General features: G+C 53.1%; 1 protein-coding gene across 2 annotated transcripts; it reads right to left on the bottom strand.

Annotated features, from left to right (window-relative positions):
• MERTK (MER proto-oncogene, tyrosine kinase) lies at positions 1-21039 on the bottom strand. Of its 2 annotated transcripts, none has more exons than XM_021391496.1 (19): positions 20882-21039; positions 17267-17639; positions 16909-17009; positions 16557-16730; positions 14687-14773; positions 13700-13815; positions 10484-10667; positions 9993-10144; positions 6927-7080; positions 6144-6297; positions 4714-4799; positions 4286-4381; positions 3910-3990; positions 3165-3257; positions 2970-3088; positions 2163-2272; positions 1653-1812; positions 1131-1267; positions 1-534 (listed from the first exon to the last, which is right to left on the bottom strand). In XM_021391496.1, exons 1-19 carry the CDS (start codon positions 20958-20960, stop codon positions 78-80), a joined length of 2913 nt encoding a protein of 970 aa, XP_021247171.1. In that variant the 5' UTR covers positions 20961-21039; the 3' UTR covers positions 1-77. The 2 variants fall into 2 exon arrangements, with proteins under 2 accessions (XP_021247171.1, XP_021247172.1); XM_021391497.1 differs by having other exon boundaries at positions 6927-7077.

The following is a 21329-nucleotide window of genomic DNA, read 5'->3' as shown; positions in this document are numbered from 1 at the left end:
TGCAAGAAGAAATAAGACTGTTTATTAAAATAAAATCTCTCTGTCCCGATTCACGCCCTGCTTTGCGCAGGCTCCATTCACAGCAGCACTTCGGAGTCCTCCAGGCAGCCATCAGCACACGGCAGCTGAGGTGCAAGTGAGCTGCCGACGGGCAAGGTGCCGGCCTCAGTCCACGCCGGGCCCTCGTGGGGCAGCAGCGGGACGTAAGCCTCCTCCGTGGGGCTGCCCTCACTCTCAAGGACGTACCTCGAGCCCCCATCGTGGATATCCACTGCCACCAGCGCTCCCTTCGCGTGGGAGCAGCAGGGCTCAGCAATGTCCCCGGGGTCCAAGTCAGAGTCCGCTTGGGGGAAGCCCAAATCCTGGGTGGAGTCGGGGCTCTCCTCTGGCAGGCTGGTGTTGACGTAGAGGACGTCCCTGGACCCCCTCAGGGCAGGCAGGCTCTCCAAAAGCTTCTCCAGATGAACTTTCAGCTGCGAGAACGTCGGTCGGTCAGCAGGTTCAGTCCTCCAGCAGGAGGACATGATATCGTACCTGGGAACGAGGAGAGGAATGCAGCTGTGGCGGAGGATGTTGCTGAGCGTTTGGCTTCAGGATGTACGTGGTCTGATTCCCTGCTTGGAAACTGGGTGAGTCCTGAGTCACTTTGCATTAAAACAAAGCGAAACCCACTCCCTCACTTAAACTGTTGACAAAGCATTGCAGCATCCCCAGGCAAGACCTTCAGGGCAAAACAAACTGTCTTAAAAATGAAAGAATGATAACAAAAAGTTGGACTCCTTCACCACAAACTGCAGAGGGCACTGCTGCCACCTCTGCAGGACCCGGTGAGGTGACCTCCAGCCACTTGCTGCAGACAGCCCATCATCAGCCTTCGGTGCAAACCCTGCCAACACACTGCTTTCTTTCGGGATATTTTTGGAGATTTCCATACAATGCTTTGCCTGGAGTTAAGGAGATGCTTTTCCATCCCCGGATCATACTCTGCTCTGGGATCTGGCTCTTATTAAAACTCAGGAGATTAACGTTTGGATTTAAACTCAGTGTCTGATAACTTCTGTTTCTGGGGACAGCTGGAGCGGGGATGTGGGAGGGTTTTTGCAGCCTGGGCTCGGTGATGTAATACTCACAGTTCATCTAAGCAGTTCTCAGGCTTTTTGAGCCGCTGCCCATGGAACAGATACTCATAAATCTCGTGGTTCTGCACCCCTGGGTACGGAGTCATCCCTCTGGTCGCTATCTCCCACATGGTAACGCCAAATGCCCACTGTGATAACAAAGGGAAAGCATGCTGCAAGGACATTTCCAGGAGGAATGAATGAGTCTTTTCATGGGGAAAGGTCACTTCCTAGCATCCAGTGGGCTCTTGCACAATGCTAAGAGTTGTATCTCCAGTCCTGCCTTCCCCAAAATTGGAAATGATATGAAATGCCATACAGCAGGCAAGCAGCCCACTCAATAAACTTATTCCAGGATGCTGGGCAGGCAACAAAAGGTCAGCATGGCCTGTTACTGACAGTCCATCCGGCTTTTGCACTTGCAAGGTACAACAACAATCACTACAAAGTGCCGCAGCTGTGGAGGACTCAACTCAGGGATCAGTTTCTAGCTCTTGGCTCCTGCTTTCTGGCTGCCCAGCCGTGTGTACCTACCACATCACTCTTGGTGGTGTAGACACGGTCAGCCAGGGACTCTATCGCAATCCACTTCACTGGCATTTTTGCTATTCGGCCCTGGCGATAGTAATCGCCGCTGTAGATCTTCTTGGACAACCCAAAGTCTGCCACACACACCGTCATGTCATCCCGTAACCTGCCAGATAGAAACAGGGTCAGAGAGCCCCGGGGAGGCAAAGCCTGCTTTTCTGACAGATGCATAATGACTGGTGAGCGTGCCTCCATCAGGCTGGCCCTTGGAACACGTCGTACACGACTGCCTCTTCTTTCTACAGCTCAAAAAATGATAAGAAAGAAAAGTTTGACATGCCAAATTCTGGACTCTAGTCCTGAGATTGGTCTCCTTGCTACGTCTCTCCAGGAGGCTCCAAGGGAGGTTTCACTTAAGGCAACCCACTCTGTATGCTCATTCCTAGCACTATAAAGCCACGGGACTTCCACTGGATTTCACCTAGCCAGACCAAAACAGAAGGAAAGCAAACTCACATGCAGTTCCGAGCCGCCAAATCCCTGTGGAGAAACTGCCGACTGCTCAGGTACTCCATCCCCAGGGCAATATCCACCATGAACTTCAGCAGTGTCTGCAGGGGCACAAACTGAGAAGGGAGGATGTGGGTCAGAGGGTCCGGGCGCTTTGGGAAGCACATTTGGTCTGACCAGCCCCTGCTCAGGGCGGCTGCCTGGCAGCCAGCCTCAGCGAACACAAGGAGCCCACCGCAGTGGCCACCACGGATTTTCTCATCCCCATCGGGTGACAGCCTCAGACCATGAGATTTATAGAATCAGAAACCTGCAGGAGCTGCAGATGCTGGGACAACTGTTTCAGAAACAAAACCAAGCGCTGTCTGCCAGGCTGTAAGGCAGGCCAGAACAGCCCATCCTGGCAAAACAGGTATCTCCACGGTTTGTTGTAGCGGTGCATACCCTTTGCACCTCTGCTTCCTCCCTTCACAACTTTTGAATGAAGCCTTCCACTACAGATTGTTTCCTTGTGGCCATTCCCACTGGCTGCCTTAACATCACATATCTGGGGCTAGAAAGCAGCTCTGCAGAAAAAGACCCTGGGTCGTGGTGTGGAGCAAGCCCATCATGACAGGACAGCATGAATCCTGCAGGCTTTTGTGGAGCCAGATGCCACCACCATCATCCAACAAGGCAGGCAGCAGGACTACAACCAAGTCCTCCTGAAGTTCCCCGAAACCAAAGGCGGGTTTTGCCCAGTGCCCCTAAAAGAGGCATGGTCACCCCTTGCTCTTCACAGGCATAGGACCCTCTGCTACCTGCTTTCATTACCTGGGGGGCCATCTCCAGCCGGGAGCGAAGCAGGAAGCTATGCAGGTCACCATACTTCATGAACGGGAGAATCACCATGGGCTTGGGGATCTGCTGGGGGCTCAGCTCGATGCACACACCTGGAACATGGGGACACATCTCACACGGGGGACCTGAGCATGGTGCCTCTCCCAGCCCAACCAGGGGAGCCCGTACCTAGGAGCTTGATGACATTGGGGTGGTCAAAGTCCTTCATGCACGCTGCTTCACTGAGGAACTCTTCTATTTCTCTATGGGAAAAGTTATCCACTGGGAAGCAAAGTAAAAACAGGAAGTTTAAAACCTTGAGAGCTTTAACGCTTTAATCACTGCTGCCACATCCCTTCACAGCAGAGTTCCTGTGTGGGTAAAGGGTAAGGCAACACCAATATGACAGAGTCGTCACACCAGAGGTTTGCACCAGCACTGGGTTACGCAGCACGTGGAAGCAGGGCACAGCCCCACCCCACTTATGCAGTAAGCATTGTGCCAGGGTGGACAGAGGCCACAGCACAAAGAAAGATTAGATATGAGTATCCCCAAAAACCCTGGGGTCTCTTAACTAGCTGGAGACAAGTCCTGGCATCTCCCAGTTCCTCAAGACAAATCTGGCTGTAAGAGGAGTGTCCCTTCCCAGCAGGGCTTCAGTGGAGATCAGCAAAGACTGCCACCATGGTCACCCTTTGGAAAATGAGTCAACCCACACATCTCCCCCCGTATCCCACCACACTTTCCCTTCTGCTGCCCAGCATCCGCTCAGCAGATCGCCCGCCACAGCTATGTCTCTCTGGCTAGCACCAGGAGGCCAGCATCCCTACAGAACAGTTCCAGGATGCAGAAAGAGCCCCAGAGAGAGGTGGCAGGAGCACCAGTACCTGCTGTGCCAAACAGCATCAGGTTCTGCAAGGCCAGGGTTACTTACACTTCATGGTCTTGACAGCCACCTTCTGTGGGGAGCCTTCTGGCTGGCTGAGATGCCCCTCCATCACCGACCCGAACTCCCCTGCACCGTGGGAAAGAAGCAAGCACTTAACCCACACCCCAACACACTGCCTGTTGGGACAGCACTGTCTTCTCAAAGATCTGAAATGCTCTGAGACAGAGACCTTGTCCCCAGAAGGCAGAGGAGAATGCCTGTGTCCTTGTGGCAGGACAAAGGCATGAATGGAGGGGTCCAAATTCCCAGCCTGACACTCTGCCATCCTGTGGCCAGGCGATGATGTGAGCATCAGCAGCGGTTCCTGCCCCATCAGTCCAGCCACACACCCAGCCCCAGCCCCCGCAGCACCATCACTCACCCTCTCCCAGGACCTTCCCCAGGCTGAGGGCATTTCTGTCAATGACAACATCCTGCAGCTTCTGCTGGAGCTCGCTGCTGACGCCCAGGCTACCCACTGCAAGAGAGGGGAAGAGGAGTTCAGACTCAGAAGACTTCAGTTGCAGGCCTGCCATTTACAGCATCAGGGTGTTCCATGGTACAGAGAGAGGTGACCGAGGGGTGAGGTTTCATAGTTTTGTAGCAGCTGAGCTTCCCTTAATGCCCTGCTGGAGGGGCAGCTGGAGATAGAGCCTTAGAATTTCACAGGCAACCAGGTGAGGAAGCCCAGCTTGGCAGACACGTGAAGAACTGGAAGAATCAGGCCCATGACTGGGCACAGCCACTCCCTGCTGGCTTGCCTGTTGCTATCCCATCACCTCCTTGCATCGGGATGAAAAGAACACTCACATGTCAGTTCGACGGCTCTCCGGCAGTAGGACTTCTTGGCCGTGTAGTTTACCACCAGCTCCGAGTTGTTTCTGCTGAAGGCACTCCTGGTGGGATAGAAAGTGTGCGAGGCCACTTCAGCTGTTTTTCCTCTGCTCAGCGAACCTCAGCTGTGGGCACGGGTGACCATGGAGCTACCCATGAGATCAGCAGCAAAGGAGGAAATGCACATTCGCTCTGATCCTTTTCATTTCCCTCTCACTGGATCATTGCCATTGCCTACAATGTCCGATCAAAACATCTACTTGATAACCAAGGCTGATCTACAAAGGAGTGAGTCACAGAGGCATTCTGGGCAGGAAATGGGATACTCATTTCCTAGTCTTACAGCAGCCTGGGCTGGTAGCAATAGTACCCAGATCTACCACTTCCTACAGCGACCTCCTCTGCACGATGTGCAGCTGGAGCGTGTGGGCGCTCTACATCAGCACGTAGCTCCTTTAGCCACCACGACCTTTTTGCCAAAAAAACTCACGGGAGCTGTACACCACAACCCCAGAACAACAGTGGGGATGCTGCTGGGAGATGCTGTGCTACCCCTCTGGAGCAGGGCAGTGCAGAGGCCCAGCTCAGGGAAACAAAAACTGCAAGGACATGGAGATTCCCCTTATGTTACACCGGTCAGAAAAGAGATTCTTACATACAACCATTTTTCAGACTGGGCTTGAGGTGATGCCATGGGGGACCAAAAAGACATCATTCCCTAGGCAGCTCAATAAGCTCCCTTAGCGAAGTGATCCACTTCCAAAGGAGCTATTATATCATTTTTCCACTTGGCAGTGGGCATCCAAATGACACCGCCTATAAGAAAAGCTGATAACGCCACAATTATTTAGCACAAATAATAGGACAGGGCAGCTAAATGCCACATAGAAAGTCACAGGGGTGAGTGAGCAGTGCTGGCTTATTGTAGCAGATAACAGCCCTTTGTCCGTGCTACTAAAAACGTCACTAAGTGTGGGCCAGTGGTCTCTGCCCTGCGGACACTGATGCTGCACTCAGCCATTGGACCAAGACAGGTTTGGTGCGTGATGAGGCAGGAGGGGTTTCTCTAGGCCACAAGGCATCATACATCTTTGTTCCCTCTCCACTGTGTCAAAATGCCAAGGCCACCTCCCATACTAAGTTGCCCAAGTTTACTTCCCTTTAAAAATAGGAATAATTAAGCAAAAGGTGCACTGCTGAGCTAAGGAAGGAAGGGGAAGTACCGTCTTACACTTAGTTCCCCTGTGCCTCTCACTGGCATAAAAACGGGAAATGACAACGCTGCAGGAGGCAGGAGCCTTCTCCCTGGATCCAGAGTGGGCAAAGCTCCCCAGCCTGGCCTTGCCCCTGTGCCTGCCACCTGCCCAGCCCGGAGCACCACACCAGCTGCTCTCCCTTTGCCTTACCCGTACTTTGTTTCCATGCATCTTTTCTGGATGACCACAGACAAGCAGAGGATCAGCCCGACAGCAACCGTACCACAGACAAAGCCCAGCGCTACTATAAAGGAGTCCGTGTTCCCAGATGCTGGTGTCGAAGAGGGGGCTGAGGTTATTAACCCTAAGGAAACATCATGTTAGCAGAGCTGATGAATGAGAGTCACCCCATGGAGAGCAGGGGAGCATCTCCCAGTGGCTGAAACCAACCCTGGTTCAGTGTGGAGAAGAGGAGGCTCAGGGGAGACCTCATCACTCTCTGCAATGACCTGAAAGGAGGCTGTGTGAGGTGGGGTCGGCCTCTGCTCCCAGTAACAGCAACAGGACGAGAGGGGATGGGCTCACGTTGTGCCAGGGGAGGTTCAGGTTGGGTGTTAGGAGCAATTCCTTCTCAGAAAGTTGGTGGGGCACTGGCACAGGCTGCCCAGGGAGTGGTGGGGTCACCGTCCCTGGAGGTGTTCAGAGCCGTGGGGATGTGGCACTGAGGGACGTGGTCAGTGGGCATGGTAGTGGTGGGGGTGGGTTGGACTGGATGATCTTAGAGGTCTTTTCCAACTGTAATGATTCTACGATTCTATGAATTTCTTGGTGCTGCATCCAGGTAGCCTGGCCAAAGGGGACAGCATCTGGCATTGCCAGAGTGTGATGGTAAGCAGGCAACTCTGGCCAGATCTGTGCTAACTCCAGTCAAGGAAAGCCTACACTGTGTGCTTCGACAGCATCTCCCACCCACAAAGATGGGAATCTCCTTACCACTGCCAGGAACAAAGACCTCCACCGGGCTGCTGAAGGGCCCCGCGCCGCCCTTGGTGACGGCAGCCACACGCACCGAGCACGTGGCGTTGGTGGCCACCACAGGCAGGATGGCCACGGTGGCATTAGGCTGGGCTTCCGAGGAGATGTTCTGCTGGAGACAAGAGGAGAAGACAGGCATGGGATGGGGCTGACAGCAACAGTGAAAGCCAGAGGTTTGCTGAATTTGTTATACTACTGCATGGCTTCGCTTCTGGAAGCCCAGAGGAAATACCGCAGGAGCAGCAAGCTATTTATGGAGAATAATAGCCCAGAGAGGACCGGATGAGATCTAGAAAGGAGCTGAGAGGTGTTTCCCATTTCAGTGCTTCTGTCTCCCATTTCTTTGCTTATCAACTGAAGCAGCAGGACAGAGCCAGAAAAGGGGCAAGAAAGCCATCTTGCAAGGGAGGAGGAAAGGCATTGCACACACCAGGGTCTGAAACACCTTTCTTCTCCCAGTTCTCTCACTTCTACATGCATCAGCCCCATTCCACGGCCATAAAGGTGTTCTAAATGTCAGCCTCCACTTCTCCAGTGTGAGTTACGCTGTCTCCGCCTGAGGCTGTGTTCCTGATTGCCAGGAGCTGGAGCAAGGGCCACCGCGATGCTGCAGCTCTGTCCCACGCGGCGTGGGGATCTGACGCACGCGGGGACAGCACGGGCTCTGTTCTGTGTCTGGCAGATGGCCATGGCCCCGCGGTGCCACCCGAGCTCTGTGAGCCCTGTGCCAGGCAGTCCCACGAGCCCCTGAGCCACCACCACTCCCTCACATGGCACTGCCCCGATGGCTTCCCATCGCAGCGCTCTCGGCTTCATCCTTCCAGTACCCGGCCACAGAAAGTAAATCTTAGGGCAGATATCTTCTGGTTTTATGTCAAGCTAATAATATTCCCAGCTTTAAAAGCGTGTTTCCTTGCCTGGCGACATTAGAGAAGTCAATGTGTTTCGTGGCACAGGTTTTTTTTTTTTTCCTTGATAAAAACACAAGTGATCCTCTTTTCCTGCAAATTCCCGGTTGTTTCTTCATCTTCTTGTGACTCGGCCAAGCAGCTGAGAAAGTGCCTGCTTCTGCTCCTCGCTGGCTGCCAGCTGCAAAGCAACTGCCCTGTGATGTGCAAAACATCTGGCAGGCTGCTGGAAGCGGCAGAGCCTGGCTCCGTGCTGCTGCTCGGCTTCACATGGCCAAGCGAAAACGGCAGCAGGGCTGGGCAAGGAGAAAATCAGAACTGATTTCCGTTCATGAAAAAGGCCACCAAAATTGATGTGAAACACTCACAAGCACCGGGCAGAGCTCCACAGGCACTAGCAGAAGACACTGCCCTGAGGAACATCTCTTCTCCAACCACTCTGCTTTCATGGCATCCTTCAGCGGAAATGCACATGAGGTCACTTTCCCACCACCGGGCTAAAACTGCGCCGGGATCCTTTAACATCTCCCACAGCCCTGCTGTGTCACTTGAGGACGGAGCCCAACAGCTACCAAACAGATCGTGGAGAGTATGAGCACATTTTCAAAGCAGACAGCCATTCTGTCAGGACAGAATTGCCAAATTTAATGATTTTTATGAGTCTTGCGGTAGCTGAGGAATTCCTCCACGTCTCAGCTCCTGCGGCCTTGGGTTAAGCAAGAATTGCTGGTTTAAAAATAAAACCAGAACTTTTTGAAGTTTTAAAAATTGTTTTTAAACTGGCTGTGGAGAAAAAGAGGCCTGCAGGTGGCCCTGCTGACACAGAAATCCACAATCCCACCGCAGTTCTGGTGCCAGGACTTTCAGACTGATTGTTATTTGGGGGGAAGTCTGACGTGAGAAGGGCAGGACTATACACTACACTTGTGCTCTGTGGGGCCATTAGCACAGGAAGGAGAAAAGAAGCAGGGGATATCTAGCATTTAATATCCAACCTCTCCAGAGCCAAAATTCAGAGGCTTTATGTCTGGAAAACCAGAGCTTTTCCACTTATTTTTTGGCAATTGGCAACAAGCGCATTGCTCCTGTGCTTCAGTCTGTCTGTCCATCAGCTCCAGTAGACAGACCACAGCAGCTCACCGGGGTGCCCAGCTCTGCAGCCAGCCCCAAGATGCTCTGTGAGGGGATGTGACACAGCCTACCCCATCCCCATGCCTCTGAATTCTGCAACAGCCCTTAGGAAAACAAGTGCTGGCCCCTGCCCTTGGCTGGCTGCCTCTGGACATCTTTACAGGCATTTTTGCCTTCCAGAAAGCCCATGAGCTGATAAAACAAATCAGCAGTGAGCATAGCTGCACCTTTTGATCTGCAAAGCCAAGGTCGTCTGGAAGATAACTGCCTTGCAGAGCTACCTACTTCCCATCTGAGCTCAGTCCACACTGGAGGGGTTTTTTAGCCTCCTGAAAGCCAGCATGAATGAGAACCGTAATTGACCCAGGTCCTGAGCAGAAATTTCACTGCCAAAGCATTTGACTTGGGAATTGTATTAAAAAAAATAATAAGTTTCCCAGAGCTTAAGGGCACGTCTTGTTTTTTACTTACTGCTTAAGAGATGACAAATGTGTCAGCATTTTTTTTTTTCCATGCTAGTCACAAGACCATAATATTGTTTCCTTGACTTCATTCAGTCTGGATCTATACATGCTCTTTTTCAGAAGCATAAAAGGAGAACAGAAAATGCAGCATCTTACAAAAAAAGAGCATGAGTCACTTTTTCCACACAGAGTTGAGGTCGTCAGTGCCTCTCTGTGCTTTTGGCCTGGGACAGAGGAAGACCAAACCACAGCGCAAAGGCGATGGCTGGGTTCATCCATGCAATTATCCAAAGGCTCCTTGGCCACAGACAGAGCTCGGATGGGATCTTGTCTTCCGTCTCTGATGCTGCTTTGCCCAGTACCAAAGATGTCCCAAAGCCTGGAGAAGGCAAGCAAGGCTGTGCCAAATGATTTCACATGCTGCAGACAGGTCCCCTGCCCTAACATGCTCCTTGAGCTTAAAAACTCAGTGCCGTGGGTTCTCTGTGCTTGAACTCTTCCCCAGTCCCCCGGTGACTTACCAGCCCCTTGGAGTCCTGCCACGTGTGCCAGATGTGATATCCCAGGAGCTCCCCATTTGTCCTCTCCAGGGGTGGCTTCACCCATCGGATTTCCAGGAAGGAGCCAGACTCGTTGAACGACACCGTGACATTCAGCGGCTGGGTAGTTGGAGCTGCAGAAGTCAAAGAGAAATAAGGTGAGGGGAGGTAGGTGGACGTGTGCATCCCTGAGGGATGTGGCAGGCGGGCTGAAAACGAGCTGGAGCTCAGCCAGACAGCATCCACTCTTTCCAATAGCCTTTAATATTTCCAGCAGGTGATCACACGTGGGTAAATTTCCTTTCTCCGATTGAGAGTCAGGATGTCCCAGCCGTCCAAGTGGTGGTGTCCCAACCAACCAGTGATGCAACCATCACTCTGGACCAGCATCTCTCCCAGGCGGTCCTGCACAAAGCACAGCAGCGTGCTTTAAGCGGGGAAACCCTTCTCAGTGCTAGCGACTCATTTCCTACCTCCTTCCGTGGTACTGGCGGTTATCCAGGGGCTAAATGCCGACCAACCGACTTCATTCTTGCAGGAAACACTGATGTTATAGTCTGCCATGGGCCACAGCTGCTGGATGTGATACACGTGGGGAGGCACCGACGTGTTAAAGAGCAGAAGTGAGACATTGCTTCGTGGAACAGCTTCCTTGACCTTAATGGAAAAATCAGTCCAGAAACAGGGATTAGTCAGCAACAACCTGCAGGGTGAGGCGCACAGCAGGATTTTACATCTGTAAACAGGATCCAGAGCCATCAAAACAACACCAGGGCCTCGTTCTTGGATGCTGCCTCATCCCCACCGAGCAGAAAGCTGACAGCAGGCCATGCTCAGAACCCAGCGCTGGGTCTCAAATGAATGTGGAGAAGAAAGAGCTGCAGCTTGGCATGGCAGAGATGTGTGAAACTGTGGAAAGGAGAGGGAGAGATGGATGATTTGCTATTTCTTGCAACTGGAAGCAGAAGGAGAACCCAGTGAAATTACCAGGCAGCGAGTCTCAAACAAACAAGATGAAGTCTGTTTTCATTCAGCACATCATTATTCACAGAACTTATTGCTATCAGACACTGTGGGAGCCAAGAGTGTACAGAGCCTCAGAGGAGCATCAGTCAAATCGATGGGGAACCGAGCAGCCGAGGGCATTAAGGACGAAGGTCTAGACACAGCCTGTGCCTTGGGAGAGCTCTAGAGGCTCTCTCCCCAACAGGGACCTCAGTTTATTAGCACAGTCTTCCCTCGCATGAAACCCTGTAGAAAGACCAATCACAGACCTCATTACACTCCATCATTACCCAGAGAAAGTTGCCCAGAGAGCTGTGGGTGCCCCATCCCTGGAGGTGCCCAAGGCCAGGTTGGATGGGGCCCTGGGCAGCCTGAACTGGTGGGGGGCAGCCAGCCCATGGCAGGGGGTTGGGACTGGGGGGGCTTTTGGGTCCCTTCCAACCCAAGCCACTCTATGATTCTATGATCATTTAACGGAATGGATGAATTAAATGCATTAGAAACAAGTCATGTTTTTTGCACAAAGATAAACTGTTTTTTCCAATGTATCAGGGCTGAAAAAACTCCTTAAAGGGCCGGAATGAAGGCTCACGTCAGGGAAAAGCATTTCATCATATTCCAGGACCTGCTTCCACTGCAGCTGGTGCTGCCACGGACTGACCGGGCCGATCTGACCCCAGAAGCGGGGCTGGGACGCTGAGCTTCTGCTCCGGTCAGGCGTGAGAGCCACGTGCTTGTTCAGTGTCTCCTCTTCTGTTTTGCTTTCCACACATGTCAGCAAAGTTGTCAGAGCACAACAAGCCCCACAAGAGCAGCCTCACCGGGACGGTGGGCAGAAGAGAGGGGAAGAGCAAGAATGAGAGACATTGGCGTGAGCCATAACTCAGAAGACAACCCATATTTGTTTTTTGGAAAGAGTCTATCAGACTAAGGTGTTTTTTTAAAAAACATGCTTTTTACAAACTTTAACGGCTTGAACTTGCCAGATATGATAAGAACAGCTCCTGCTTTAAGCACCAGAATGCTCAGAAACGAGTTACGTGATCGATGGGCCATGCTACCCAAGCTAGGGGATCATCAAAGGGGACAGGAGAGAAAAGGCTTAGTCACGGCTGTGTTTTTGCCAGAAATCATGTCTTGTTTTCCAATTTGAAAGGCTATTTCCTACTGACAGACCATGAACATGAAGTCATAGGAAATTCCTTGGCTCTCCACCCCACTTCCTGAGCCCCAGTAGGAATGCGGCGGTGGACATGGCGCTAATATTAGCTCAGGTACCTTTCCCCTCGGCGACTCCTTTCACTTTTACCTGCCTTCCAACATCCTCTGTCTCCTGAGAGGTCAGAGGAGATGTCACGTAGAAACAGGGGAGATGGCTGAGAGGAAATGGGAGGAAGCAATCTGTCCTCTGGCTCCTGGCACTGCGCAGCCTTTCTCTCGGCCACAGGCACTAACAGGGCGCTGACTGGTGGGAGGCTGTCGGAGGGTTACGGGAGGGCACCGGAGCAGGCTGGGAGCTGGAGCTCTGCTGTCACCACTGCCACCCAGGCTTCTGGGGATTTTCGCTTCCTACCAGTGAGAGTTCACGTGATATCCTTAAAGCCACATAATTTGTAATGCCCTGAGAGAGACAGGACCTTCGGTGTAAGAGCCTAAGAAGGACTGCTCTGACATGAAGGTTAATGAGTACAGAGGGTTTGTAAATGCGGAAGTTTTGGCTGCCACACTATGCTGAACTCAGTCTGTGTTGGATTTCTCCTGGCAATGGCTGCTCCTCATCCCAGAACAGACTGTGTGCTGCCTGAACCAGAGTACAGATTAACCATTACAGAAAACATACCCAGAAGAGAGCAAGCAGTGGGCTTGGACTGTGAAACCCAGAATGCCAAAGGCAGGCAGCAAGCAAAAGCTATTTGCAGGGCTTCCTGAATCCAAGAAGATGGCTTCACTAGCTTGTCCAGGGGACTGACAACCCTCAGCTCCTTCCCAGTACTCACAAGGTGTCAGGAGTGGAGAGCTGAGAGAAGCCTCCATCTCCAGCAGGAAGGCCACATCTGGGAAGTGTTTGGTCAGGAGGTAAAAGTAGGGACAAGCACGTGCTAGCAGCAATTCAGGATGCAGGAAGCCTCCCGAAGAGCATCTCTCTGGGCATCTCTCTATGAAGAGATCTGACAACCCAACTGTCTTGACTGAGAGCTCTAAACCTCAATTTAGAGGTTCCTGTTTCCCTCCTCAGTTGTCTATTGTATTTCTAGTGAGATGAGATGACCTTTTCCCCTAATGACTCACAACTTGAGGACCAGCATTTGCATCCTGTTCCCTTTGCCCACCCAAACAGCTGTCTGGGCGGTGGCACCCAGCACAGCCCTTTTTCCACTCAGCTTCTCTGCAGGAAACCTTTCAGCCAACTTTCTCCTGGCAGCAGGCAGAACAAAGCCACACTCTGTGAGCAGCCCACACCAGGCCCACTGCAGCTGCTTTTGATTCCTCCTGCTCACCATAGTGGTGCTCCAGCTGCCTAAGTTACCAGCACCTGGGAACTCTACTCTTCAGCTTTCACTTCTTAACTTCATGCTTCCCCTTTCAAAACTACTGAGAAAGTCCAGCTCAATTTGCCAATTCACATCAAAGAACACCGATGCCTTTGAGCATCCAGGTTGTAGAGGCAGGGGCCACATGCTTACCTGGACACTGCAGATGTTCAAGGCAGAGAACGCATCGAAGCCCGGCACCCAGGAGATCACAATGCTGTGGGCCATTCTCTTTAGGACACGCACAGTTTTTGGTGCAGATGGTATTCCTGTAAGGAAAAGCCGAGCACAGTCAGCTCTTGAGCTGGTGAGCTATGGGAAGCTCTGCCTAGCTCAGGGGAGGCAGTGGGACTGTACTGGTAGGGACACATAGTGCTGGGGGGTTAGGTAAGCAGCGGAGGGCACATGGCCACAGGAAGGTTTGTGCAAAAGCACAACAGCCCACATGCCTAGTACAAGCTCAGGAGGTTTATGCCTTAGCACAGACATGGCATGGCTGGCTTCCCCCAGGCAGCTCCTGGGGCTCAGTTTAACTGTGCAAGAAGCCCAGGAACTGTCCAGGTTAGAGCCGCAGCAGTATCCTGTATCAGTGCATCGTAGATATTTTAGACCTCTGGGCAGGGAAGTAGAAAAACTCTGTTTTGATAGTACTCCATATCTGCGAGCTGAAACAGCACTCTGCACTGCTTAGTGGCAGTGACATATTTTGGGGAACACCTTCCGTGCATTACTGGAGTGGTTCCCATTAGGAATGTCGAGAATTTACACCATTTCCTATGGAAAGTTGTGAGTGGTGCCCTGGTTGTGAAGGAAGGAAAAGAGTGATACAACCCTTCCGAAACCTGCTCCGGGTCCGACAGTTCTACTTTCAAATGTGCTTTTTGGTGTTTCCTCCCACGGCTATGATATCAGGGCTAGGCTTGCTCCAAACAACAAAACAGCACTGGGTGACCGTGCTACTACCTGCAACCTGCTTGATTTTAAATATCGTTTTCAAACAGGGAAAAATAAACGTGCAAATCCTAAAAATGCCACCTTCAGCTGGTATAGAATGAGCGCTGGGAAGTGTGGAGGTCAGGGCAGCTCCTGATGGACAGATCTTTACTCAGCAGGTAAAGGTAACACCATGGTCCCGCTCACCTTTCACGTTGACCTGCCCGGGGCTGGAAGCAGTCAGCCCTTTGCTGTTGTGAGCCTCACAACTGAACAGTGCTGTTTCATTGAGACCTGCAGGGGAAAAACCAAGGACCTGTTTGCTGCACCTACGCAAAATGCCCGAATCATACCAACCCTCCACCTGTTGCTCCCCCCCCCAAAAAACTGTGGCTTCCTTTGTTTTAATGTCACCCTATTGTTTTCCAGCGACACAAAGGACCTCTTCTTCTCCACCACTTGTTGTCCTGCTGGCTGGCAGCTGGCTGGCCGAGGGTGACCCGTGCAGACCTACTCACCACCTTCCACACCGCGAGCCCATGTGCGCAGTCAGCACCAGCGCACAGGACGGGACAGCGCGTTTCTACGGCATCGTTGCACAACCTCTTGAGTAAGCACTTGCTTTGCGTTCAAAAAGGGAAAGACAGAAAGCAGAAGAGCCCACCACCACGGTTTGAATCAGATGACCACTTTTCAAAGCCTGCTCAAATCTCCCGGCTGAGAAGGAAGAAAGTCTGCTTTTGGGGTCCGCCCGCTGGAAATACCCGAGCGCAGACTGCTGCTGGTTTCCTCTGGGTGTTAGCATGGCCTTTGCGAGTTGACCCAGCAAGCAACAGCACTCAGGACTTCTGTCTCATACAAAGGATGTTTGCAAAGGATGTTTGCCTGAGGCAGGTGCTTGGCTATCCCTGCTGTGCACATGATGGCACGGGTGCCTCGGAGTGCATCACTTGCTGCCTTCACAGAGCGGCTCAAGCTGTGTGCAGCATTCCCAGCATTTTTAATTCAGCTCAGCAGACTGCATGAAAGTGCACGAAAGAGTCGTCTGCCTTGGCAGCTCATCCACCTGGATGTGCAGCAGTTGGCTGGGAGGTCGGCTGCAAAGAGGGGAGGGTGTGGCCATCCCTGCATGGAAATGAGGACAGGGAACGACGTACCAGCCTGTTCTATCATATCAACACATGCCATTGCTTCATGGATACTGTCCAAGCCTTGCTTTTACAGCCTTTTCCTCTCCAGTGGAAGGTAAACAGCCTCCCATAGTTGTACAAGTAGAACGAACCAACTAACCCAAGCCCACAGATGAAGAAAGGACATTTGGACACCAAATCTGGCAGCATCAGCACACAATGCTGTACCTAAAGCCTAAGGCTTAAAACCTTAGGACTACCAGGGATGATTTTAATGAAATACCTTTCTGATTTTAGTGAAATTCCTGTCTGCCACTGCCACACAAAGGACTCACTGCAGTGTCCTGGACTTACCAAGTGGCACTTGTGGCAGTGTGACAGGGCTTCTGGACCCGGAGGGAACTGTCCAAAAAAAATCCCAATCTAACATGGGCCAACCGGATTCATTCCAAGAGGAATTAGTCACTTCTTCCGGCTTTCACTGCCTTTTAAAGTCTGCCTTTGGATGCCAAGATGAGATGGTTACAGCTTGGCTGTTAATTGGCTAGTGGTCTCCTTTGCATGAGCAAATCGAGAAATCCTTCCTCTCTTTTGCATCTACAGCATAACCACATTGGGTTTTGTATCACAGAGGACTTTTCTCCCTATGCTTCACCAGGCTGGCAGGGAGATGTTGCTCAGGGGCAATATCCAGGTCCTCCAGAGACATTAAGAGAGGATCAGCCCACAAGAGCAGCAGCATACTGGAGGCCAACAGGGTTACCTACAGCAGCAGGGTTACTCTCAGGAGCACACTCCATGTGCACTGCAGGGCTCGAATCTAAATTCAAGGATGTAAGTCCTCACAGAGGTGCCTGAGAGCTAAGCCTTATGGGCAGCCAGGATATCCAGCACTCATAGAAATGCTCGCATCCTCTTCCCTTGGAATAGGTTCCCTCTGGGCTCACCTGGCACAGTCAGAACTGACGGGGAGATGTAGGGCTTCATGTTGAGTTGGACGTTGTTACGAAACCAGTAGATTTCCACGGGCTCTGGCGGGCCCACGGCTTGGCACGTGAGGTTGAAGGGACTGTTCTTGGTGACATTCAGCTTCTCAGGCTGTTGAATGAAGTGTGGGAGCCCTGCGCAGATGTGAAGCAGAGAAACAAAAGCTTCAGAGAGCTCAGCAGCACGGCTCCAACAGCAACCCCACACTCGGGCTTGGCTTTGCCATCCAGTCCCTTCCCACCCAGGCCTCCCAGTTTGTGGCAGACATGGCAGCTCCTCAGGCACTTCTGGCCTTGCCCATCTCCAGCTCACCTTCCAGCTGCACCAAGATGGGATCGGATGCAATCTCCACGCCAGAGATGTTGAGTTTGCAGACGTAGGAGCCATTATCCGAGCGCTGAGCAGCCCGGATGCTACAAGAGAGAAGGGCGAGGTTGTGAGGGCTATGATGGGGAGAGCTGCCCCTCACACAGCTTCCACTGAGGACACAGATAGGTGAGAGGTGGGTTGAAATCAGCACCAGAAAGCCCAGAGCCCACAGCTAACAGATGCTGTGTGTGCAAAGCCTGCCACTGAGGGCTAGGGAGCCCAACCCTGCCAGCTGCAGGGCAGCCGTCCCTCCACAGGAACCACGCTGGGGACATCCCTGCTGCAGGACAGCACCAGTTACCTGAAGGTGGAGGTCATGGCTACCTCCTCCTCGTCGGGGATCTCAAAGTGGCTGGTGGCGATGCGGTCCAGCGTGTGCAGCTCCCTGCCGTCCTTCCACAGGGAAATGCCAGAGGAGTCCGGCCGGAGCAGCACCTGAGGTACTTTGATGGAGCAGTTAAACGTGACATCCTTGAGCTCATTTATCACAACATGTCCCACCGTGGGGTTAAATTTCAGCTGTCCCAGGGAGCTGGCAGAAGGCTTCGTGCCCTGGGGAGGCCAGTGGCCACTGGTGAGGCCTCGCTTGGGGCGGTGGTGCCTAGCCCACAGGGGCCTTGCCAGCTGGGCTCCTGCAGAGAGGGGCTGCAGGCCTCCACGTCCGCCAGCATCACCTGCAAGAGGAGAGCTTGGGTTTGTCACTGTCACCCAGAAACTTTCCCAAAAGATTCAAAACCTCTGAGACACCTCTTGTAGGAGCTCCAGGGAGGAAACAGGGAGCTGGGGGCTGTCCTAGGACTGAACATGTACAAGAAGCACCTCCAAAGGCACCTTTAAGCAACCCAGAAAGTCCCAGGCTGTGCTTTTCTTATAGCAGAGGAGAGGCGGGAGCTGTTTGTGCTGGATCACGCCCTGGGGACTGGAGTCCGGCAGGAGGAATTTGGGACTCAGAAAACCCCTTTCAGGGGCCTCATCTCAGGCATTTCCAGCTGGGAAGGAGTCCCCGCAGAGGATTTGCATGGGCTGGCTTTAGGTTTTCTGCTCCTGAAGCTGCTCTGTCCCCAGCACGGGGTGAGCTGGGCAGCAAGGGATGGGCAGCACAGGGCAAGTGCGGTGCTTCGGGGCACAGAACCACTCAGCTTTGTGGCTGCGCCTCCGGAAAAGACAGGCTGAGCCAGTCAGGCTGCTGCTCCTGCTGGGAATTGCCCTCACCCAGATGCTGGGGGGAAATAACTGCACTGATGGAGACGTGCCTTCAGATGGTGTGTAGGAGCTGCCCGCTATGCAGCCTTGTTGTCCCACCAGACTACCCTTTTGCAGACATTTTCCCAACAGAAGACAATTTGCCAGCTCCCTCTGCGGGCTTCTTTCCCCCACCTACGTGCCACTTAACACACAGAGTCATTGAGCTGTGCCCTCCGCCTCCCTCCTCGTGCATTCCGCACAGCCACAAACAAGATGAGGAGCAGCTCCACAAACAGTCATTCCCCCAAAACAAATTTTGAAGAGAGACGATCTAGAGAATACCCCACAAATAGGTGCTCTCTCAAGGCCACTTCTGAGCTTCTGGAGGCATAGAGAAATCCCGAGCAGATCCGTAAATCTCCCTTGCTGCAAGTGAGGGCACTATGCCAGACAGGAGTTTCATCTCCATTAATTTCCCTCTTCCAAAAAAGCTATTTGCAATGTTTAAAAAAAAAAAAAAAAAAAAAAAGGCAAAAGCAACGCTGTGGGCAGAAAACACAATCTTTTTGCTCAACCCGAGCTTGGCTGCGTTTGTTTTGGGGCAGGTCTGCATCCTGAAACATCAAGCAACTCCAGGTTTTAAAGATACGTCATTACTATCGTAAGAAACAGAGCACGAGCCTGGCGTTCTTTGCAGAGAGCCAAGAAACACAACCTAATTTTGAGGCTGGATGTATTCCTTTGCTAAGTTGCTCGCTATTTTTAACCCCCAAGAAATGGTGCTTCTAGACAGGAACTTGAGAGGAGTTTTGAAGTTGGACAGGCGAAAGAGAAAGGCTCTCCCTGGCTAACACACAAAACAATGGGTTTCCCTTTCAGGAAAAAAAACAAAAATAAAAAAGACCCTAAGCTTTTCAAACACACTTCCTAATCTCGCAACACAAAGTCCACGTGACTGCAGCTAAAGGCAGTCTCCTTCGATTTACTCACAGTGGCCAGGTGACCGGCTTTGCAGTGGCCAGATACCCCCCAGAAAAGATCGGGGAAAAGCAAACAAACAAGTGAGCAATGCAGAGAACTCCTCCCCTTTTCCTGGAGGAGGTTAGCCAGGCTGGAGGCATTCCCGTCCCGACAGGACTGACCCCAGCTGAATGAAGGAAAGCCGGGTGCCTGATGGGAATAGCGGCGATCCTGCTCCGCTGCGGGGCTCGGCGCAGCCTGCCTGGTGGCACTGGGACTGCTCACAGGGTCCCCTCTGGGCCGGCTCAGCTTCTGGCCATCACCAGCTCTCCCTTTGCGTTCCCGTTCAAGGCAAATTTTGGAAAGCAAAGGGGATCTTAGCCTCAATTTCTGCACTGATGAAGTGGAAAGAGGTATCTGCTGGCCCGGGAATGAAATATTTTCCTCTTTGACTCATGCTGACAACAGGAATTTGTTGAACGAAGAGCTCCCCTTTGAGCACCCCTCCATCCCCAGTTATTTGGGGTGTGGCTATCTCCAAAGACTCACCCGTGGTCAGGGCCGCTTACTCAGGCTGGCCCCAAAATCTGGAGCCCCAGAGCTGGGAGCAGACGTGTATGGGTGCCCACTGGGTGCCCACTGCCCTGCAGCAGCATAAGCTGATATGGAAGAAACTCCACGTGCAAGCAAGATGCTGCCCACTCAACGTACCTGGATTGGCAGCAAAACTCCAGCACTAGCAAAGCCCAGACCCCAGGGCCAGGATAAGCAGGCAGGCAGGTGGCAGAGCAGTGATGATGCTCAGCATCCTGCGCGCCTTCTCTGCTACTAGCCCGGAGAAGGGAGCCTAAGCAGAAAGTCTGCCTGCTGAAAGAGGCACGATGCCTTACTACAGATAAAAACAACAAATGAGGAGTTGCACACCCCATGAGGGAGTCAGTAAGTTGTCCTACTGCAATCCCAGTAAAAAAAAAAAAGTGTTAGAAAATGCACAGATGTGCCCCCAAATGCCCTACGCCTGTACTCCTGTATTAAGAGAAATAATGCACCTGCAGACAACAGCTTTCTGCCTGGGCACCTGTTGAAGTGAATCCTCACATCCGTGCAGCACAGAAGCCTGACCTGAGGAGGGATGGGGAGCACCTGCCGTGCCCGCTGCCTCCATCCTGCCCACCAGAGCTGACCGAGATGGATTTGCCCTGTGGCCACACCTGGCTTTTAAAGAGACCCTGGGCTTCACACCCCTTTTGTGCGACGCATTCCAAGACTGCTGTTGAATCCGAAAACAGTGGTGGGTTTGCGATACTGCAGGCTCCCCCAGCTACAGCCCACGCTGTGAACTCCCCCCTGCCCAAAGCAAAATGATCTCACTACCATCCCAGCTGAGCAGCACATCTTCCCACCGACCGGGTCACCATCCAGCCCCCTGGGATGGACCACGGACCCCCAACAGCTCGTGTGGGGCAGCCACGCTTCGCTTTTAAGCCCCCAGACCACGTCTGGCTCTTTGCATTGCTTTTTCCAAGTAACCAAGCGCCACAAACAGCGTGCCGGTGCCACGAACCGCGTCGCTTCCAGCAATTTTGGGCAGCACAGCCACGCAGCCAACTCGGCCAGCGCTACCGGGGCACATCCCAACAGCAAATCCAGGACGGCAAATCACTTCCCTCCTCCCAAAAAGAGCGGGGTCCCGCTGCCCACCGGGAGGGGCTGACGGAGATGCCGCTGCCCGCATTCCCGCAGTCCCGGCCCCCCCCCGGCCCGGACTCACCGAACTCAGCGGCCCCGCAGCGCGGCGGGGGCAGCGCCCAGAGCAGCGCCCAGAGCAGCGCCCAGTGCCCGCCGCCCATCCCGGCCCCGCACCGAGCACCGGACCCGCTCCGCAGCCCCGCACGGCTCGTGGCGGCTCGGCTCGGCTCGGCTCGGCTCGGCCCGGCACGGCACGGCACGGCACGCCTCCCGCCTCGGCACGGGGCGGAGACAGCCCCGGGCTGCGGTACCCCGAGGGAACGAGGTGATGCGAAACGAGGAGATCTGGGGGGGTCAGGGGGGTGACGAGGAGACACACGCGTGCCCCAACACAAACAGGGCTTTGAGAGCAGCCCAGCGGCAGGGGGCTGGGCTTTGGGAACGGGCGGCCTGCCCGAGCTCCGTGTTTCTGTGCTGCAGGCTTTCTGCTCCCCGTGCCTAACACTCCCGCAACAAGTGTAACTTTCTGG

The sequence above is a fragment of the Numida meleagris genome, chromosome 3 (assembly GCF_002078875.1).
Source record: "Numida meleagris isolate 19003 breed g44 Domestic line chromosome 3, NumMel1.0, whole genome shotgun sequence".
Taxonomy (NCBI): Eukaryota; Metazoa; Chordata; class Aves; order Galliformes; family Numididae; genus Numida; species Numida meleagris.
Note: the sequence above shows the minus strand (reverse complement) of the source record. Positions and strands in the feature narration are given on the sequence as shown.